General features: G+C 40.7%; 1 protein-coding gene across 4 annotated transcripts; it reads left to right on the plus strand.

Annotated features, from left to right (window-relative positions):
• The first annotated feature begins 8923 nt into the window (after positions 1–8923).
• Positions 8924–13442, plus strand: LOC145239121 (uncharacterized). Of its 4 annotated transcripts, XM_080102406.1 has the most exons (5): positions 8924–10287; positions 10559–10719; positions 11042–11406; positions 11556–12213; positions 12467–13442. In XM_080102406.1, exons 1-2 carry the CDS (start codon positions 9341–9343, stop codon positions 10674–10676), a joined length of 1065 nt encoding a protein of 354 aa, XP_079958532.1. In that variant the 5' UTR covers positions 8924–9340; the 3' UTR covers positions 10677–10719; positions 11042–11406; positions 11556–12213; positions 12467–13442. The 4 variants fall into 4 exon arrangements, with proteins under 4 accessions (XP_079958532.1, XP_079958530.1, XP_079958531.1 ...); XM_080102404.1 differs by having other exon boundaries at positions 10559–11406; XM_080102405.1 differs by having other exon boundaries at positions 10559–11406; positions 12012–12213.
• Positions 13443–13926: the final 484 nt, after the last annotated feature.

Below are 13926 nucleotides of genomic sequence, written 5' to 3' on the forward strand. Positions count from 1 at the left end.
CTAATGTGGCAAAACAGAGCTCGTTGGTTTACATTTTTACCGATAAGTTTGCAATGCATAAACCCAAATGCTTCATGAATACAAACACTTGACTTGTTTTATTCGAATACCAAATTGCTCTCACTCAAAAATTACTAAAGTATTCATACATTCGAATAAGGTCATGCAGATATTCGTAAAGTATTCGAATACAGGACGCATGTATTCGACCCCATGTCATTATTAATGACACGAAAAGAGCAACTTTCAGTCTTTGGACTGTCGCCGGGTCTCCATTTTTAACACATGTTAATTACGGGTCTCCTTTCCTGAATGGGATACATTGTTTTTGTCTGTATGTTTTTCTTTTTCTGTCTAAGCCAAGGGTTCCCAAACTTTTTCATTATTTTGTCAAAACGGTCTCTTTGCCATTATTTCGAGGGCTCGCGGTCCTTAAGCTGGAATGTGCATTTCAGGAAAACGAAAGATGATTGCAGGATTTTCGCTAGTTATGCAAAATTGCGCATAATAATGATCTTAACTGTATAAAAGACAGCTTGTGACATTACAGACAAGACAAAAAAGCAGTACGATTGTGCGCGAACAATTGCATTTTTGATAGTTGTCTTTCAATAAAGGCTATTGTTTAGCAATGGAGACAGTCGATTTCTCAATTCTCTTGATTTAAACTTATTCAGTAGCACAAACTGACGCTAAATAAGATTATAGAATTACTTTACCCGCTTCGCGGGCCCCCCAAAATTGCCTCACGGACCCCTAAAGGACCGCGGACCCCAGTTTGGGAACCGCTGGTCTAAGCAATTGGGAGCTCTTTTTTGTGGACACTTACTTAACGCAACAATCACAATGAATCCACAAACCCGCAGTTCTGTGCGCGTGGTATCCGGTATGCATATTTCCAAAATGTAATCTATTTCGCATATGGGGCTTTTTTAACCAATCAGAGGGACGGATTTTTGCGGACTTTCGTTACGTCACGTAGGCCGTTGCGTAGTGGTTTACTTTGCGTATTTTCGATGTTGTAAGGTCGTCACCAGGGCTGCCAAAGCTTGGGTTTTGCCCCAAGATCTTGGGTTTTTACTTGAAGTCTTGGGTTCTTGGGTTTTATTTTGAATTATAGCAATTCTTGGGTTTTGAGTCTTATTGATGAAATAGATATATGTAAGAACTATTTTAACGATAAAAGTTTTTCGGGTAGCTGCACTGTTTGGGCCCTTTTATCATCTCTTTTATTTTCTCTCTATTCTAGACCTTAATTCTTTCTAGATAAGTATACAGTGAAAGCAATCGTTACACTTAAAAATGCAAATAGATCAATGTTCGTTAAACATAAAAACTGCGAACCATCAAAGAAGTTTTAAAGCTTTTAAATATACTGTAGACCAGTGGTCTGCAACCTGTGGGTCGCGACCCCAAGTGGGGTCGCCTAAACTTTTTTTTGGGTCGCTATAAATTCAATTTATTGGCGTTTAAATTTATTACCAAAAAACGGTACGTTTTTGTTCTAGTTCCCGGCCTTTGCTCATGTTTCGCAGTATAGCTTGGTACTTCGTGTTACAATCTAATCATTGTGATGCAATAATCTATACAAACACAAGTTTTCTAACCCATTGTAACGCAATAGAGCCCCATGAATGACATATTGTGTCCAAAATAATACAGCGGGTACAGGGAAAAGTCCATAAATTTACTGATTTCTGCAAACTGGTTGGCATTAATGCGAACTAGCTTGGCCAAATTAAATAAAACTTTTGGGATCTAACATTTAGAGCAATAATGCACGCTGAATGCTAATGTTTAAAGTTCACTTGAAAATTATGGGGACATATTTACATGAAAATAGTTTCAGTTTCGGCATTACTCGAAACATTTTTGTCCCCATCGGAAAAATATGGGGTCGCATGTAAATGCTGATTGAATTTTCTTTTAAATTGGGGTCGCTTTAAAAAAAGGTTGAAGACCACTGCTGTAGACATTACTAATTTTATGAAAAAGAAAACAGATGATGATCATCAAACAGCCAAGAGTGAACTGGCGATTGCTGCATATTTTATTGAACATAATATTCCCTTTGCTTGCATTGACCATTTCCTACCAGTTTGTAAAGTTGCATTTCCGGACAGTAAATTGTCAAATATTTGTCAATGAAACGAGTAAATTTCCTAATTAATTGCATTTCTAACCACATTTTGCATTCTTGGGTTTTCATTTAAATTCTTGGGTTATTTTGCTGTGAGTCTTGGGTTTTGTTGAAATTCTCATTGGCAGCCCTGGTCGTCACTGCTTTTTCAAGTCAAAATAATATTTTATTTTAAAAATATGGCGAAAATGGAAGCATTCAGTACAAAAGTGCAGGTAATGACCAGTATATAATGTATTGCAATAAACTAGACCAGTGGTTCTTAACCTTTTTTCCTTGCTGCACCCCTTTCAACTCACCAAACAATTTTCGCACCCCCTTTCAAATCACCAACCATCTTTCGCTCCCCCTTCTGTAATTGCTTAAATAGAATAGACCTAACCAACCTTAATGATTCAGCATCCCCGCACCCCCTAGGAACAGTTCTCGCACCCCTTTGGGGTGCGTGCACCCCTGGTTAAGAACCCCTGAACTAGACTGATTATACTTTTCTCTTTGTAAAATTACTGATATTATGCACAGCAGCACACAGGCTACTTTCAGAGAAATATATGTAATTTTGTTTTAGATACCATCGCATCGTGAAAACAACAGCGCGGATAAAGCAAGCAGCAAGATAGAAGTGTTCATGTTTACTAAAATGCAATGCTTGCATGTAATGGCAACAATGAGGGCTGGTCTTTTATATTTAAAGCTACTTTTAAAAGGCTGTATGGCTAAAGAGACCTATAATCACCATCACTTACCATATTTTAAATGACATAAATATCTGAAATCAACATACTGCTTAAACTTCCAAAATGTTTACAGTAATCAGCAGTATAATCTTACACTGCAAAAAAAATTAGCTAGCTATGAAGCCAAAAAATAAAAAAGGCTTCAAGCCAAAAATGGTTTGGAATGGCCCATTTTAAAAATCTTTTTAAACATGGCTTATATCAATCCAGTATCGGCTTGTAATGAGCCATGTTTCTACTTTCACACTGAAAGTTTGTTGGCTGAAAATTAAAAATGGTTTCGGCTCATTTCCAGTCAAAAAAATAAGGGAAAAATGAGTCAGTACAGTTAAAGGTTGGTCCTTATGGCTCAATAGTGAGCCATTATTTTTTGCAGTGTACTATCAATTCTGTAATGAGTTGACATCTTTTGTTGTTAACAACCTTTGGATTATACAAATACCCAGTTCAAATGCTGTGTTATTTTCTTGTAACCAAGTGTTTGTGGGTGCTATTTTTTTTTTTTTTTTTTTTGTTAAATATGCAACCTGGTGGACGAAAACGCCTGTACAGCATTTTCTATTATCAGAAGAGATTATAATGAAGCGAGTCTACCAGCGGTCAGAAGGTATGTCAAGGCAGTCGATATCGGTACCATCAAAAAAGAATATGGCCACATCAGATTTGGATAGACTACATTACGAACTTAGGCTCAATCGCTCCTAGGGGACAGCTCGATGTACCAACGGTTTGAAAAGGAATCCACCCAAGACGCCCGACCAATCCATCAAATTTCGGACATTAGTGCCGCTTCATCGTTTGGCAACGGACGCTACTCTTTTCGGATGGCCTTTGTTATAATTTAATTATTTTTCATGGTGTCACGCTGTTCTTGCGCCTTTCGCTTGTTGCTTGCATTCGTCATTCATTGCTCTGAAGAAATCCTACCGTTCTGGTGGACGAAACGTCAGCGAAAATACAAGTTATGGATAGAAACAACTAGTATTTTTGTTTAACATTAACACCAGTTGAACGACATTTTTGTTAAATATGCAACCTGGTGGACGAAAACGCCTGTACGACACAAACATCGTCGAAAATGCTGAGGCTTAAGCATACTTCCATGCGGCAACAATAAATGTCCTACAATGATACAGCACTCAATCCTGAAATAGTGTGCTTTGGATAAGAGTGGTTGTTGGCAACTGCACTTCTTTATCTGCTACAAGCAACTTGGTCCTATTTGATTGCATTTGTTAAGTTGCCTCGGTGTTAAGTTTGACTTAAACATTTACAGATACAAGGCATAGAGTGTTGAATTTAATTGCACTGGTTTTATGTTGGAATTTTTTAGGACTAGAAAATGTTTGATACACATTTATTGGAAACTAAATCGGTATAAATTAGGGCTCAAATAATTAATTTCATTGACATAGGTGTCCCCAATTTGGCCTTGATACACGGTCAAAATTTGGACCAACCCCCAGTCATCAGATTGGTTGACCAAACCAGTTTTTTGACAAAAATTCAAGGTCAAATTTGGATAAATTTTTGCTGGTACAAAGACAACTTGGAATTCCAGCTTGTATCAGAGATTTCACATCTGCAGAAAGACTGTCCACTCTATCCAAGCCAATTTGACTATTCTTCTGCTGAAGTTTTTTCCTCCAAAAAACATTTCGGTTCTTTCTTTTGTTACTACCAATCCAGCAAGTGCTTCTACGAAATGTTGTGCTTCTATTTTTTGAGTTTTAGCTGCAACTTTAAACTTTAAAGGTCTATGGTTTTGCCTACACAACAACTAAAGTTCAGTTTTTTTAATTTGATTACCATTACTATTAAAACTACACGCATAGTACGCTTACACTGGCATTACTATAAACGGTAGAGCTACTAACAGAGGAATTAGTCTGGCCCCTGGTTGAAGAGCATAGACGCGAATCTGGAGAGCATAGACGCGAATTTGATTCGCCAAATTGAATGAAAATTTCGGGTTCTAACTAGTGATGTACCGAATCGGAGAAATTTCGATTCGGCCGAAACCTACGTTAACAAAAAAAATATTCTTTAAATGAAATAATTTTGTGGAGCGCTTTGGTCTGGACCCTAAAGGTACACTGCAATCTTGTTTAGTTTAAATAGTGTTTCTGTGAGAGATTAAACTTTTTGGAATACTGAAGAGTCTGCTCTGCTTGCATTAGTCATTCATTGCATCGCAATCAACAAAGGAAAGGCTTTTATTCGCGCACAACAGCAAAGTCATTGATGGTTTCAGTCTTGTTTGTGTATCAAACGGCCTTTGGATTTGTATGTGTCTTGTAAACCTTGGTTAATCAATCTTACATGTTGTTGCAGAATAATTTTAGTAATGTAGCTTTCAACGGTTAATTCAAAGCCGGTTTCGACCATCGAGCCCGAGTTTGCTCTTTTCAAGCTTACATAATTTCCCTCCGAAAACATTAAATTTCCCACCAGTGGGAAATTTCCCACCGATTAAGAACCACTGGTTTCGAGTCTGTGTCACGTGTGTTTTTGTGCCACATTATTACTGCATGTTATTGAGTTCGGTCCGTCGCTGTGCAAGTAAACAAAATTCCCTAATGATGCCGTCTGCTGTTTACATTATTGCGTAACAAAAATTACGTCACAATGGAGTTGCTAATTAACATTTGTATTACTTGTTTCTACACAAAACAATGGCTAGAAAACTAGAAATGTGGCTTTTCTATGTATTGCCAATATGTGTTTAATGAAGGCTAAAATTTGGAGCAGCACCCCCAGAAATTTTAGGCACGAGCCGCCACTGGTTCTTAGTTCCACGTTTCGTTTTGCAAAGTTTCATAAGAATATTTAGCTTGGACCACGAGTGCTCGAGAAAATTTTGAAGAAACTGCTATGAAAAAAGCCAAAAAGTTTAAGAACCGCTGGATTATATTATCCCACCCACCGGTGCTTGAAAGTTTAAATGTTTGTTACTTTTACTCATAAATTAACCCCTTTAACGGAAGTCCGCTGTGCCGACTTCGTCACGCCTTGATGTATACACACACTTTATGGACATATAGCGTGATCGATCAAAGATTATAAATGTACTGTGGATCGATCAAAAAATTATAAATATTGCAATGCCCTTGTTGTCACCGACGTTCATTCTTCGTTTGTTTGAGCTTATACTGCAGTAAGCAGAGTTAGATGGACGCTTCAGTAAAAATCAGTGTCTATCTTTAGTATGTTTTCAACGTAAAATGGTCGGTTTCATTTTCAACAGATAAGAGGGGTTGCAACGGTGATAGGTTGATGTCGTGTACCGAATTAGGTACATTCGTCCTTTAGGTCAGTTTTTGCTCCAAACATGGAAAAAGTGCTGTTTATGTTTATGCGTCTTGTAAACCCAGGTAAAACTAAACTGTTCATTTAACGTCACGCGTCAAAACGCATACATTGACCCACTGTAGTCCAGACATGGGGTAATTCGTATTCGTCATTCGTATTCGAATGCATTCGAATGCAGGTTTTGCCACCTTCGTGCTGTATTCGAATGATTTTGGCTTTCGTTCGATAGTGCATGAATACAATTCGAATAGTTGATGTTATCTTTTGAACCAACAATTCATGAATACAAAAGCTTGAGTAAATTTGCTCGAATACAATTCGAATTGTTCTAGGTTTTTGCCAACCTAAGAATTTGCAAATTCGAATACACGATATTTTTTACGAATACAATTCGAATCGTTGTCGGCCTTTGGCAAGGTAACAATTCATAAAATCGAATACATGACTACATTTGTACGAATACATGCAATTCGAATTGTTGTCAGCCTGTTTCTACGTAACAATTCGCAAAATCGAATACATGACTACATTTTTACGAATACGATTCGAATTGTTTTCAGCCTTTGGCAACGTAAGATACGTAAAATCTAATACATGACTACATTTTTACGAATACAATTCGAATTGTCGATTACCTCCAGACTAGGAGTAGTCGAGAATATTTTGCTATATATTGTTGCCAAATAGATTCGAATACAATTCAAATTGGCAGTGAATGTGACCTGATTTGACAAGTTTTTGTTTATATTACAAAACAATGACACATAGAAGTTAAATTGTGACGTTACATAAATGGAATGGTGTTACAAAGCTTGCTACATTGGGTTGTTCTCAGCACATGACAGGTGTAGCGTGTTCATAAAGCAAACATCTCATGTAAATTTGGTGAAATTTATATAACGGAGACTTAAATCAGTTAAGCTGAGGTGGCAAACAAAGCTCGTTGGTTTACATTTTTACCAACAAATTTGCAATTCATAAACCCATGTTACTTTTTGATCGAATACCGGGGCTCTTTTATTTCTTTTATTTTCCGCAACTGCAAATATCCGATTCGGTGCATTCAAATGCTATTCGAAATGTTTGCTTCTTACTACAACTGAACAATTCGTGAATACAAATAACTAGAACTATTAATTCGAAAACAATTTGAATTACTACTTCTCAAAAAGTACGAAGTATTCATGAATACGAATACACGCTTGGGGTTTATTCGAATAGTATTCGAATTACACGTTGTTGTTTTTTGGTCAACTATTCATGAATACTAATACTTGACACGTTTTATTCGAATACAATTCGAATTGCTGCCACCTTAACATTACGAAACAACTCGTGAATACGAATACTTGACTCGCATTATTCGAATACAATTCGAATTGTCGAAGTTTAAAAAGTGCGTAGGTGTCATGAATACGAATACATGCCTTGGTTTATTCGAATAGTATTCGAATTACTTGTCGTTGTAGTTTGGTCAACAATTCATGAATACAAATACTTGACTCGTTTTATTCGAATACCATTCGAATTGCTGTCACTCAAAAATTACCAAAGTATTCATGAATTCGAATACAGTCATGCAGGTATTCGTAAAGTATTCGAATACAGGACGCGTGTATTCGACCCCATGTCTGCTGTAGTCACATAAGTTGAATACTGAAAAAGTTTACACAATTCCCTGACAAAACTTATCTCAGTTGCGTTAACCCAGTGGTTCTCAAACTTTTTCGTTATTTTCTCTAAACGGTCCCTTTGCCATTATTTCGAGGGCTCGCGGTACTTACGCCTGAATGTGCATTTCAGAAAATGAAAGTTGATTGCTGGATTTTAGCTAGTTACGCAAAAAAAGCGCATAACAATGATCCAAATCTGACATCACAGACAAGACAAAAAACATTACAATTGTGCGTGAACAATTGTATTTTTGTTAGTTGTCGTGCAATAAAGTCTATTGTTGAGCAATGGAGAAGGTCGATTCTCACTTTCACTTTGATTACAACTTATCCAGTTGCACAAACTGACAGCACATAAGAATATAGAATTTCTTTCACTTTTTCGAGATCCCCGCAAAATGTCCTAAAAGGACCGCGGACCCCAGTTTGAGAACCGCTGCGTTAACCATTTTTGCGATCCAAACACTTCTATTCAAGTCACACGGACGGCGACACGAGAAAACGTTACATAGGATCACCTGATCCTTGTCAATTACTTTCTGCGTAGGCTTCTGTCTAGTAAATGGGAGTCACAAGGACCTTTTTAAATTTGAAGAAAGATGCCACTTTAAAAATGTTTTTATGTCTCACGCATTCGACTTTTAGTTGTTAGTTAGTTCCCTGCATATTAGGTACACAGTTAAGGAAATGAAATTTCCCACGTTCTCGTGTAGCATCGAATGCTGTGTTTTCTTGAGACGCGGATTTTTATTTGTGTATTTAACGCATATTGTTAAACATCTAGCAACAAACAGGTATTGTTACGCGCGCACACACACCAAACAGTAACCTGTACGTTAACCTGCGCGCCGCCAGTTTACCTCTTTACGTTTCATGGTATAGACGCGGTTCTAGCTAACTACTAGAAACTTTCTCCGTTGGTACTGTAGCGAAATTTTATTTGCTTGTTATTTTTTGTCACCGTCACTTATTGTTTAAGTTCTTTTTCGTTGTGGCACCTTAATTACGTTTTTGTGTTATGGCACCCTCGCTGCTTCCCCTTAGGAGTGATTAGTTGTAAAAGCGTTTGCGCCGGATTGTGCCTTCCTGTTCCGCATGCTTTAAATAGGGCGTCACTAGTCGAAGAGATGGCTTTTCTCTGGGTGCCGTGAAACGTGGTGATATTGGTGTTGGTGGTGGGTTGCCACGTGCCCGGTGTAACTTTGTTTTTACCTTGTTTTAAATATAAGTCGCGCCCATAAGCTAAACCAGTGTGAGGGAGTATAATTGGCTTTAGTGGTGAGCCGTTATTGCAGGGTTCTGGACCGGTTACGAATTAAGTAAGCAGGCTTGCATAAGATCGATTTGTCAGGCCTGCCGAAATAATTCGGTAACAAATTGGCGAGCACGCCAGGACCCTGTCACCACTACCCGCTGGTTTTACTAGGAAGACTCCCCGTTTTGTGTTTTTAAGTATTGTATTTTAGGTTGATTTTATAATGTCTTTTAACGTTTTAATGCAACCTCCGCCTTTACGGCCTGGGGAGGAACTAGGTCAATATTTTAATATGCTCGAATCTTATTGTACGAGCGTTGATGCTTCAGAAGAAATGAAACGACATCTGTTTTTAGCAAGCATTGGCAACGATCTGAAATGGGCAATACAAGAGAAGGACTCCAATCTCTTTACAATTCCGTTTAACTTGAAGGAACGCGCACTGCGTCATAAGTCTAGCGGCCAACACGCGGAACGCCAACGCGGCGAGCTGATAAGGCGCGTGCAGTTACCTGGCGAGTCCGCGCGAGATTTTGTTTATGCCCTGCAAACACTGGGGGATAACGCTTACAGCAACTCTTCAGAAGCTGTCCTTAAAAACGAAGTGCTGTACATTACCTTGCTACAAGGCTTGCAAGACAGGCGCCTTGCTGAAAATATCCCTGCGGCAACCAAGTACACAAGGACGTTCAGAGCCGCCGCCCAGGTCGTGGTCGATGCTCAAGTACCGAGCTTTGTTCAGGTTGCCACAGTTAACGCAAAAACATCGGAAATTGATATGATTTTGAAAAAGCTTGAAGACATGGAACGACGCACGACGGAACGGAGTGCTAAATTCGAAGACACTTTGAAGACCCTACAAGCTGAAGTTGATTCCCTTAAAAGGACAGGACATTTTTATGGCCACCACGAGCAAAACCGAAAGTGCTACGGTTGCGGGCAGTCAGGTCATTTTCGACGCGACTGTCCACACCTGGGTATGCGCCCCAAAATGATTAGGGTAAGTCGCGAGGCTAGGTCACTACCAACTTCTTTTCGCAGACCGTCCAAACACCCAGTGGACGTAAAAGAATCCCCAAGTCAACAACCAACCGCACCAGGCAGAGCAAACAGACCAGGGCCGGAAACTATGCCTAAGGAGAGAATCGAATCACCGCCAGCGCTGGCACGGTTTGTTTCCATTTTGGTTGGGCAGACAACCATGTGTGCTTTGTTAGACACCGGCTCGGGTGTATGTCTGATGAGTGCGATAAAATGGGACTCATTCGGCGCAGAACAAAACCTACACCTATTAATAGGTCCCCTTCCAAGCACTTGGTAGGTGCCGATGGGCTGCAATTGGCGGTGAAGGGCAGTATTAGCCTTCCCCTTAGAGTTGGTGGCATAACGAATCATGCGACCGTTTATATCGTGCAGAACCTCAACCATGATTTTATTCTAGGATTGGATTTTCTTCAGGCAAATGCGTGCAGAATCTGCTACAGGGAAAATACGTTAACAGCAGGAGACGCCAGACTTCCCCTCTTCAGTTCTCCGACAGCCTTGTCCCAACCCTGTGACGTATGTGTTGCTGATGACGTCCTTATCCCAGCGTTCGCAGAGGTATGTGTAACAGGCAGTCTATGTCAAGAATCTCTTAATTCACAAGAGTGGGCCACTCCGGTTCTAACGGAGCAAATAGCTGGGTTCGTAGAGAGATTTGGCTTATTGACTGCGACAAGTGTAACGATGGCACAAAGCCGCGGGGTGAAGGTGTTTGTGGCAAATTTGGGGGATGAAGATGTAACAATACCAAGTGGGACAAGATTCGCTACGGTTACACCTGTGTATGCTTTTGGTAACCTCGATTGCAAAATCCCGGGTTCTTGTGTAGTGGTAGAGGGAGGTGTCCCTGGATGTAAACATCCTGAGTGTTTTGTTACAGACACACAGATTTGTTCCGTATCGGCTGAGAACATATCTAACCAAGATCCGTTCCAGGAAATTACAGACCAAGTCACCATCGGTGAACAATTAACGGCAGGTCAACGAGGTGAATTGTTCGATTTGCTGCGATCCAATCAAGAAGCGTTTTCGACTTCCAACGTTGTCTTGGAACGAACCGACATAGTATACGTCATGTTATCGACACGGGTGACAACGGCCCTGTACGACAGCCACCGCGTCGCATGCCTCATCACAACAAAGCAAAGGTAGAGGAGATCTTAGCTGAAATGGACAGACAAGGCCTAATCCGACCTTCGAAATCACCATGGAGCAGCCCGATTGTGTTGGTCCGAAAGAAATCCGGTGAGACTCGTTTTTGCGTTGATTACCGCAAGTTGAATGAGTTACCTAAAAAAAATAGTTACCCGATTCCCCGGATAGATGACAGTTTAGATCAAATGTCCAGCGCCGCCTATTTTTCTACTTTGGATCTAAAATCCGGGTATTGGCAGGTTGCAATGGACGCCTCCTCCCGGGAGAAAACGGCTTTCACTATCCACGTCGGGCTTTTTGAATTTAATGTAATGCCCATGGGCCTGTGCAATTCTGCAGCGACTTTTCAGCGCCTGATGCGTATTGTCTTGAACGGAATCGAGTGGCAGGGGGCTCTAGCGTACTTGGATGATATCATTGTATACTCGAAAACTTTCGAAGAGCATTTAAAGCGACTGTCGGACGTGCTGGCAAGAATTAAATCGGCTGGTCTGACTTTGAAACCTAGCAAGTGCACTCTATTTAAGCACGAAGTAGACTTTTTGGGACACGTATTGTCGAAAGAGGGCATACGATGCGACCCTGACAAAATAAAGGCAGTTGCTAAATGGCCGACTCCCCGCAACGTAAAAGAAATCCGGCAGTTTCTAGGCCTTACTTCCTACTATCGTAAATTTATTTGCGGTTACGCACAGATCGCGGGTCCTCTTCACCGGTTGACGGAAAAGGGAAGACGATTCCAGTGGGATGACCTATGTCAGGATGTCTTCTCTCAATTAAAACGACACTTGACGACTGCACCAATTCTTCGATACCCCGACTTTAACATGCCGTTTATACTGGATACGGATGCGTCTGACGCTGCCATTGGCTGTGTCCTTTCTCAGGAAATCGACGGTAAGGAATGCGTGGTCGGCTATGGTAGTCGCACTTTGAGCAGGTCGGAACGTAACTATTCCACCACGAGAAAAGAGCTTCTAGCTGTTATATTCGCCACAAAGCTGTACCGGTGTTACTTACTGGGTCAAAAATTTAACTTACGGACTGACCATTCTTCTTTAAGATGGCTTTGGAAGTCTAGGGAGTTATACGGGCAGTGCGCCCGCTGGGTAGAGCACCTTTCCGCGTATGACTTTGAAATTCATCACAGGTCAGGAAACAAACATAAGAATGCAGACGCTCTGTCACGCCTTGATGACATAGAAGATTGCGAGGAATGTCCATACAAATTGGCCAAGACCATTATCACTATGATCCGGAATTATATACAGCGAGATAACCGGCGGTGGGACGAAGCATTACCAGGGGTGGTGGCCGCCTACAATGCGAGTGCCCACGATGCAACGGGAGAAGCTCCGCATACTCTCTTAACCGGACGACCATTGCGATTGCCGGCAGACTTGATGGGGTCTATGGCGCGTGACGGAAAATGCAGACGAATCGCTTCTCCTGATAGATGCAAGCGGTCAGAAAATGAGGCACATCAATTCGAAAAATCTATTCGACGAGCCGGATGCTCTTTTTCTGCGTTTTCGCAAAGTGCATTTGGTATTTTTGTGACTGTGTGTTTTTGGGGCACACCTCTTGCGCCCATTAATAAGAGACGCAAGAGTCGGAAACGTTGTGTTTGCGAGCGTATGTTGTTGTGCAACAACCCGGTTATGGCCAAACGTTTGTATTCCAGGCCGATATGATGTTTTGAGTGTTGATGGCGCCGAAGTGCTCTGTGTGTACTTTCAGAGCTGCTAACTGAAGTTTGCGTAGTCCTACGGGAGTAGGACGAATTCAGGTTGGGGGGAATGTAGCGAAATTTTATTTGCTTGTTATTTTTTGTCACCGTCACTTTTTGTTTTCGTTCTTTTTCGTTGTGGCACCTTAATTACGTTTTTGTGTTATGGCACCCTCGCTGCTTCCCCTTAGGAGTGATTAGTTGTGAAAGCGTTGATTGCGCCGGAATGTGCCTTCCTGTTCCGCATGCTTTAAATACGGCGTCACTAGTCGAAGAGATGGCTTTTCTCTGGGTGCCGTGAAACGTGGTGATATTGGTGTTGGTGGTGGGTTGCCACGTGCCCGGTGTAACTTTGTTTTTACCTTGTTTTAAATATAAGTCGCGCCCATAAGCTAAACCAGTGTGAGGGAGTATAATTGGCTTTAGTGGTGAGCCGATATTGCAGGGTTCTGGACCGGTTACGAATTAAGTAAGCAGGCTTGGTGCATAAGATCGATTTGTCAGGCCTGCCGAAATAATTCGGTAACAGTACATTAATTTCATAGTATAAATATGTAGTTTTTCTTAATTTCCTGACTTTTAAGTACATTTTAACATTTCTCCCTGACGCAGATTTAAACACTAAATTCCCTGACATGTCAGGGAAAATCCTGACGAATGGCAACCCTAGGCTACACTGCTTGTTTATGTATAAATAGTTTTTATCATGGCATTGTCTTAAAAATCAGCCTCACGTGTACAAAACACTCTGCTTTCTCTTTATCATTGATATCTGCTGGCACAAACCACTATTATTTGGGAAAACGTTGGCACGCGAGGTCATTAACGCTTGGAAATAGCAAGTAAATTGGCACGCGTCGTCTAAAAGGTTGCCGACCCCT

Source organism: Phallusia mammillata, chromosome 7 (assembly GCF_965637545.1).
Source record: "Phallusia mammillata chromosome 7, kaPhaMamm4.hap1.1, whole genome shotgun sequence".
NCBI classification, from domain to species: domain Eukaryota; kingdom Metazoa; phylum Chordata; class Ascidiacea; order Phlebobranchia; family Ascidiidae; genus Phallusia; species Phallusia mammillata.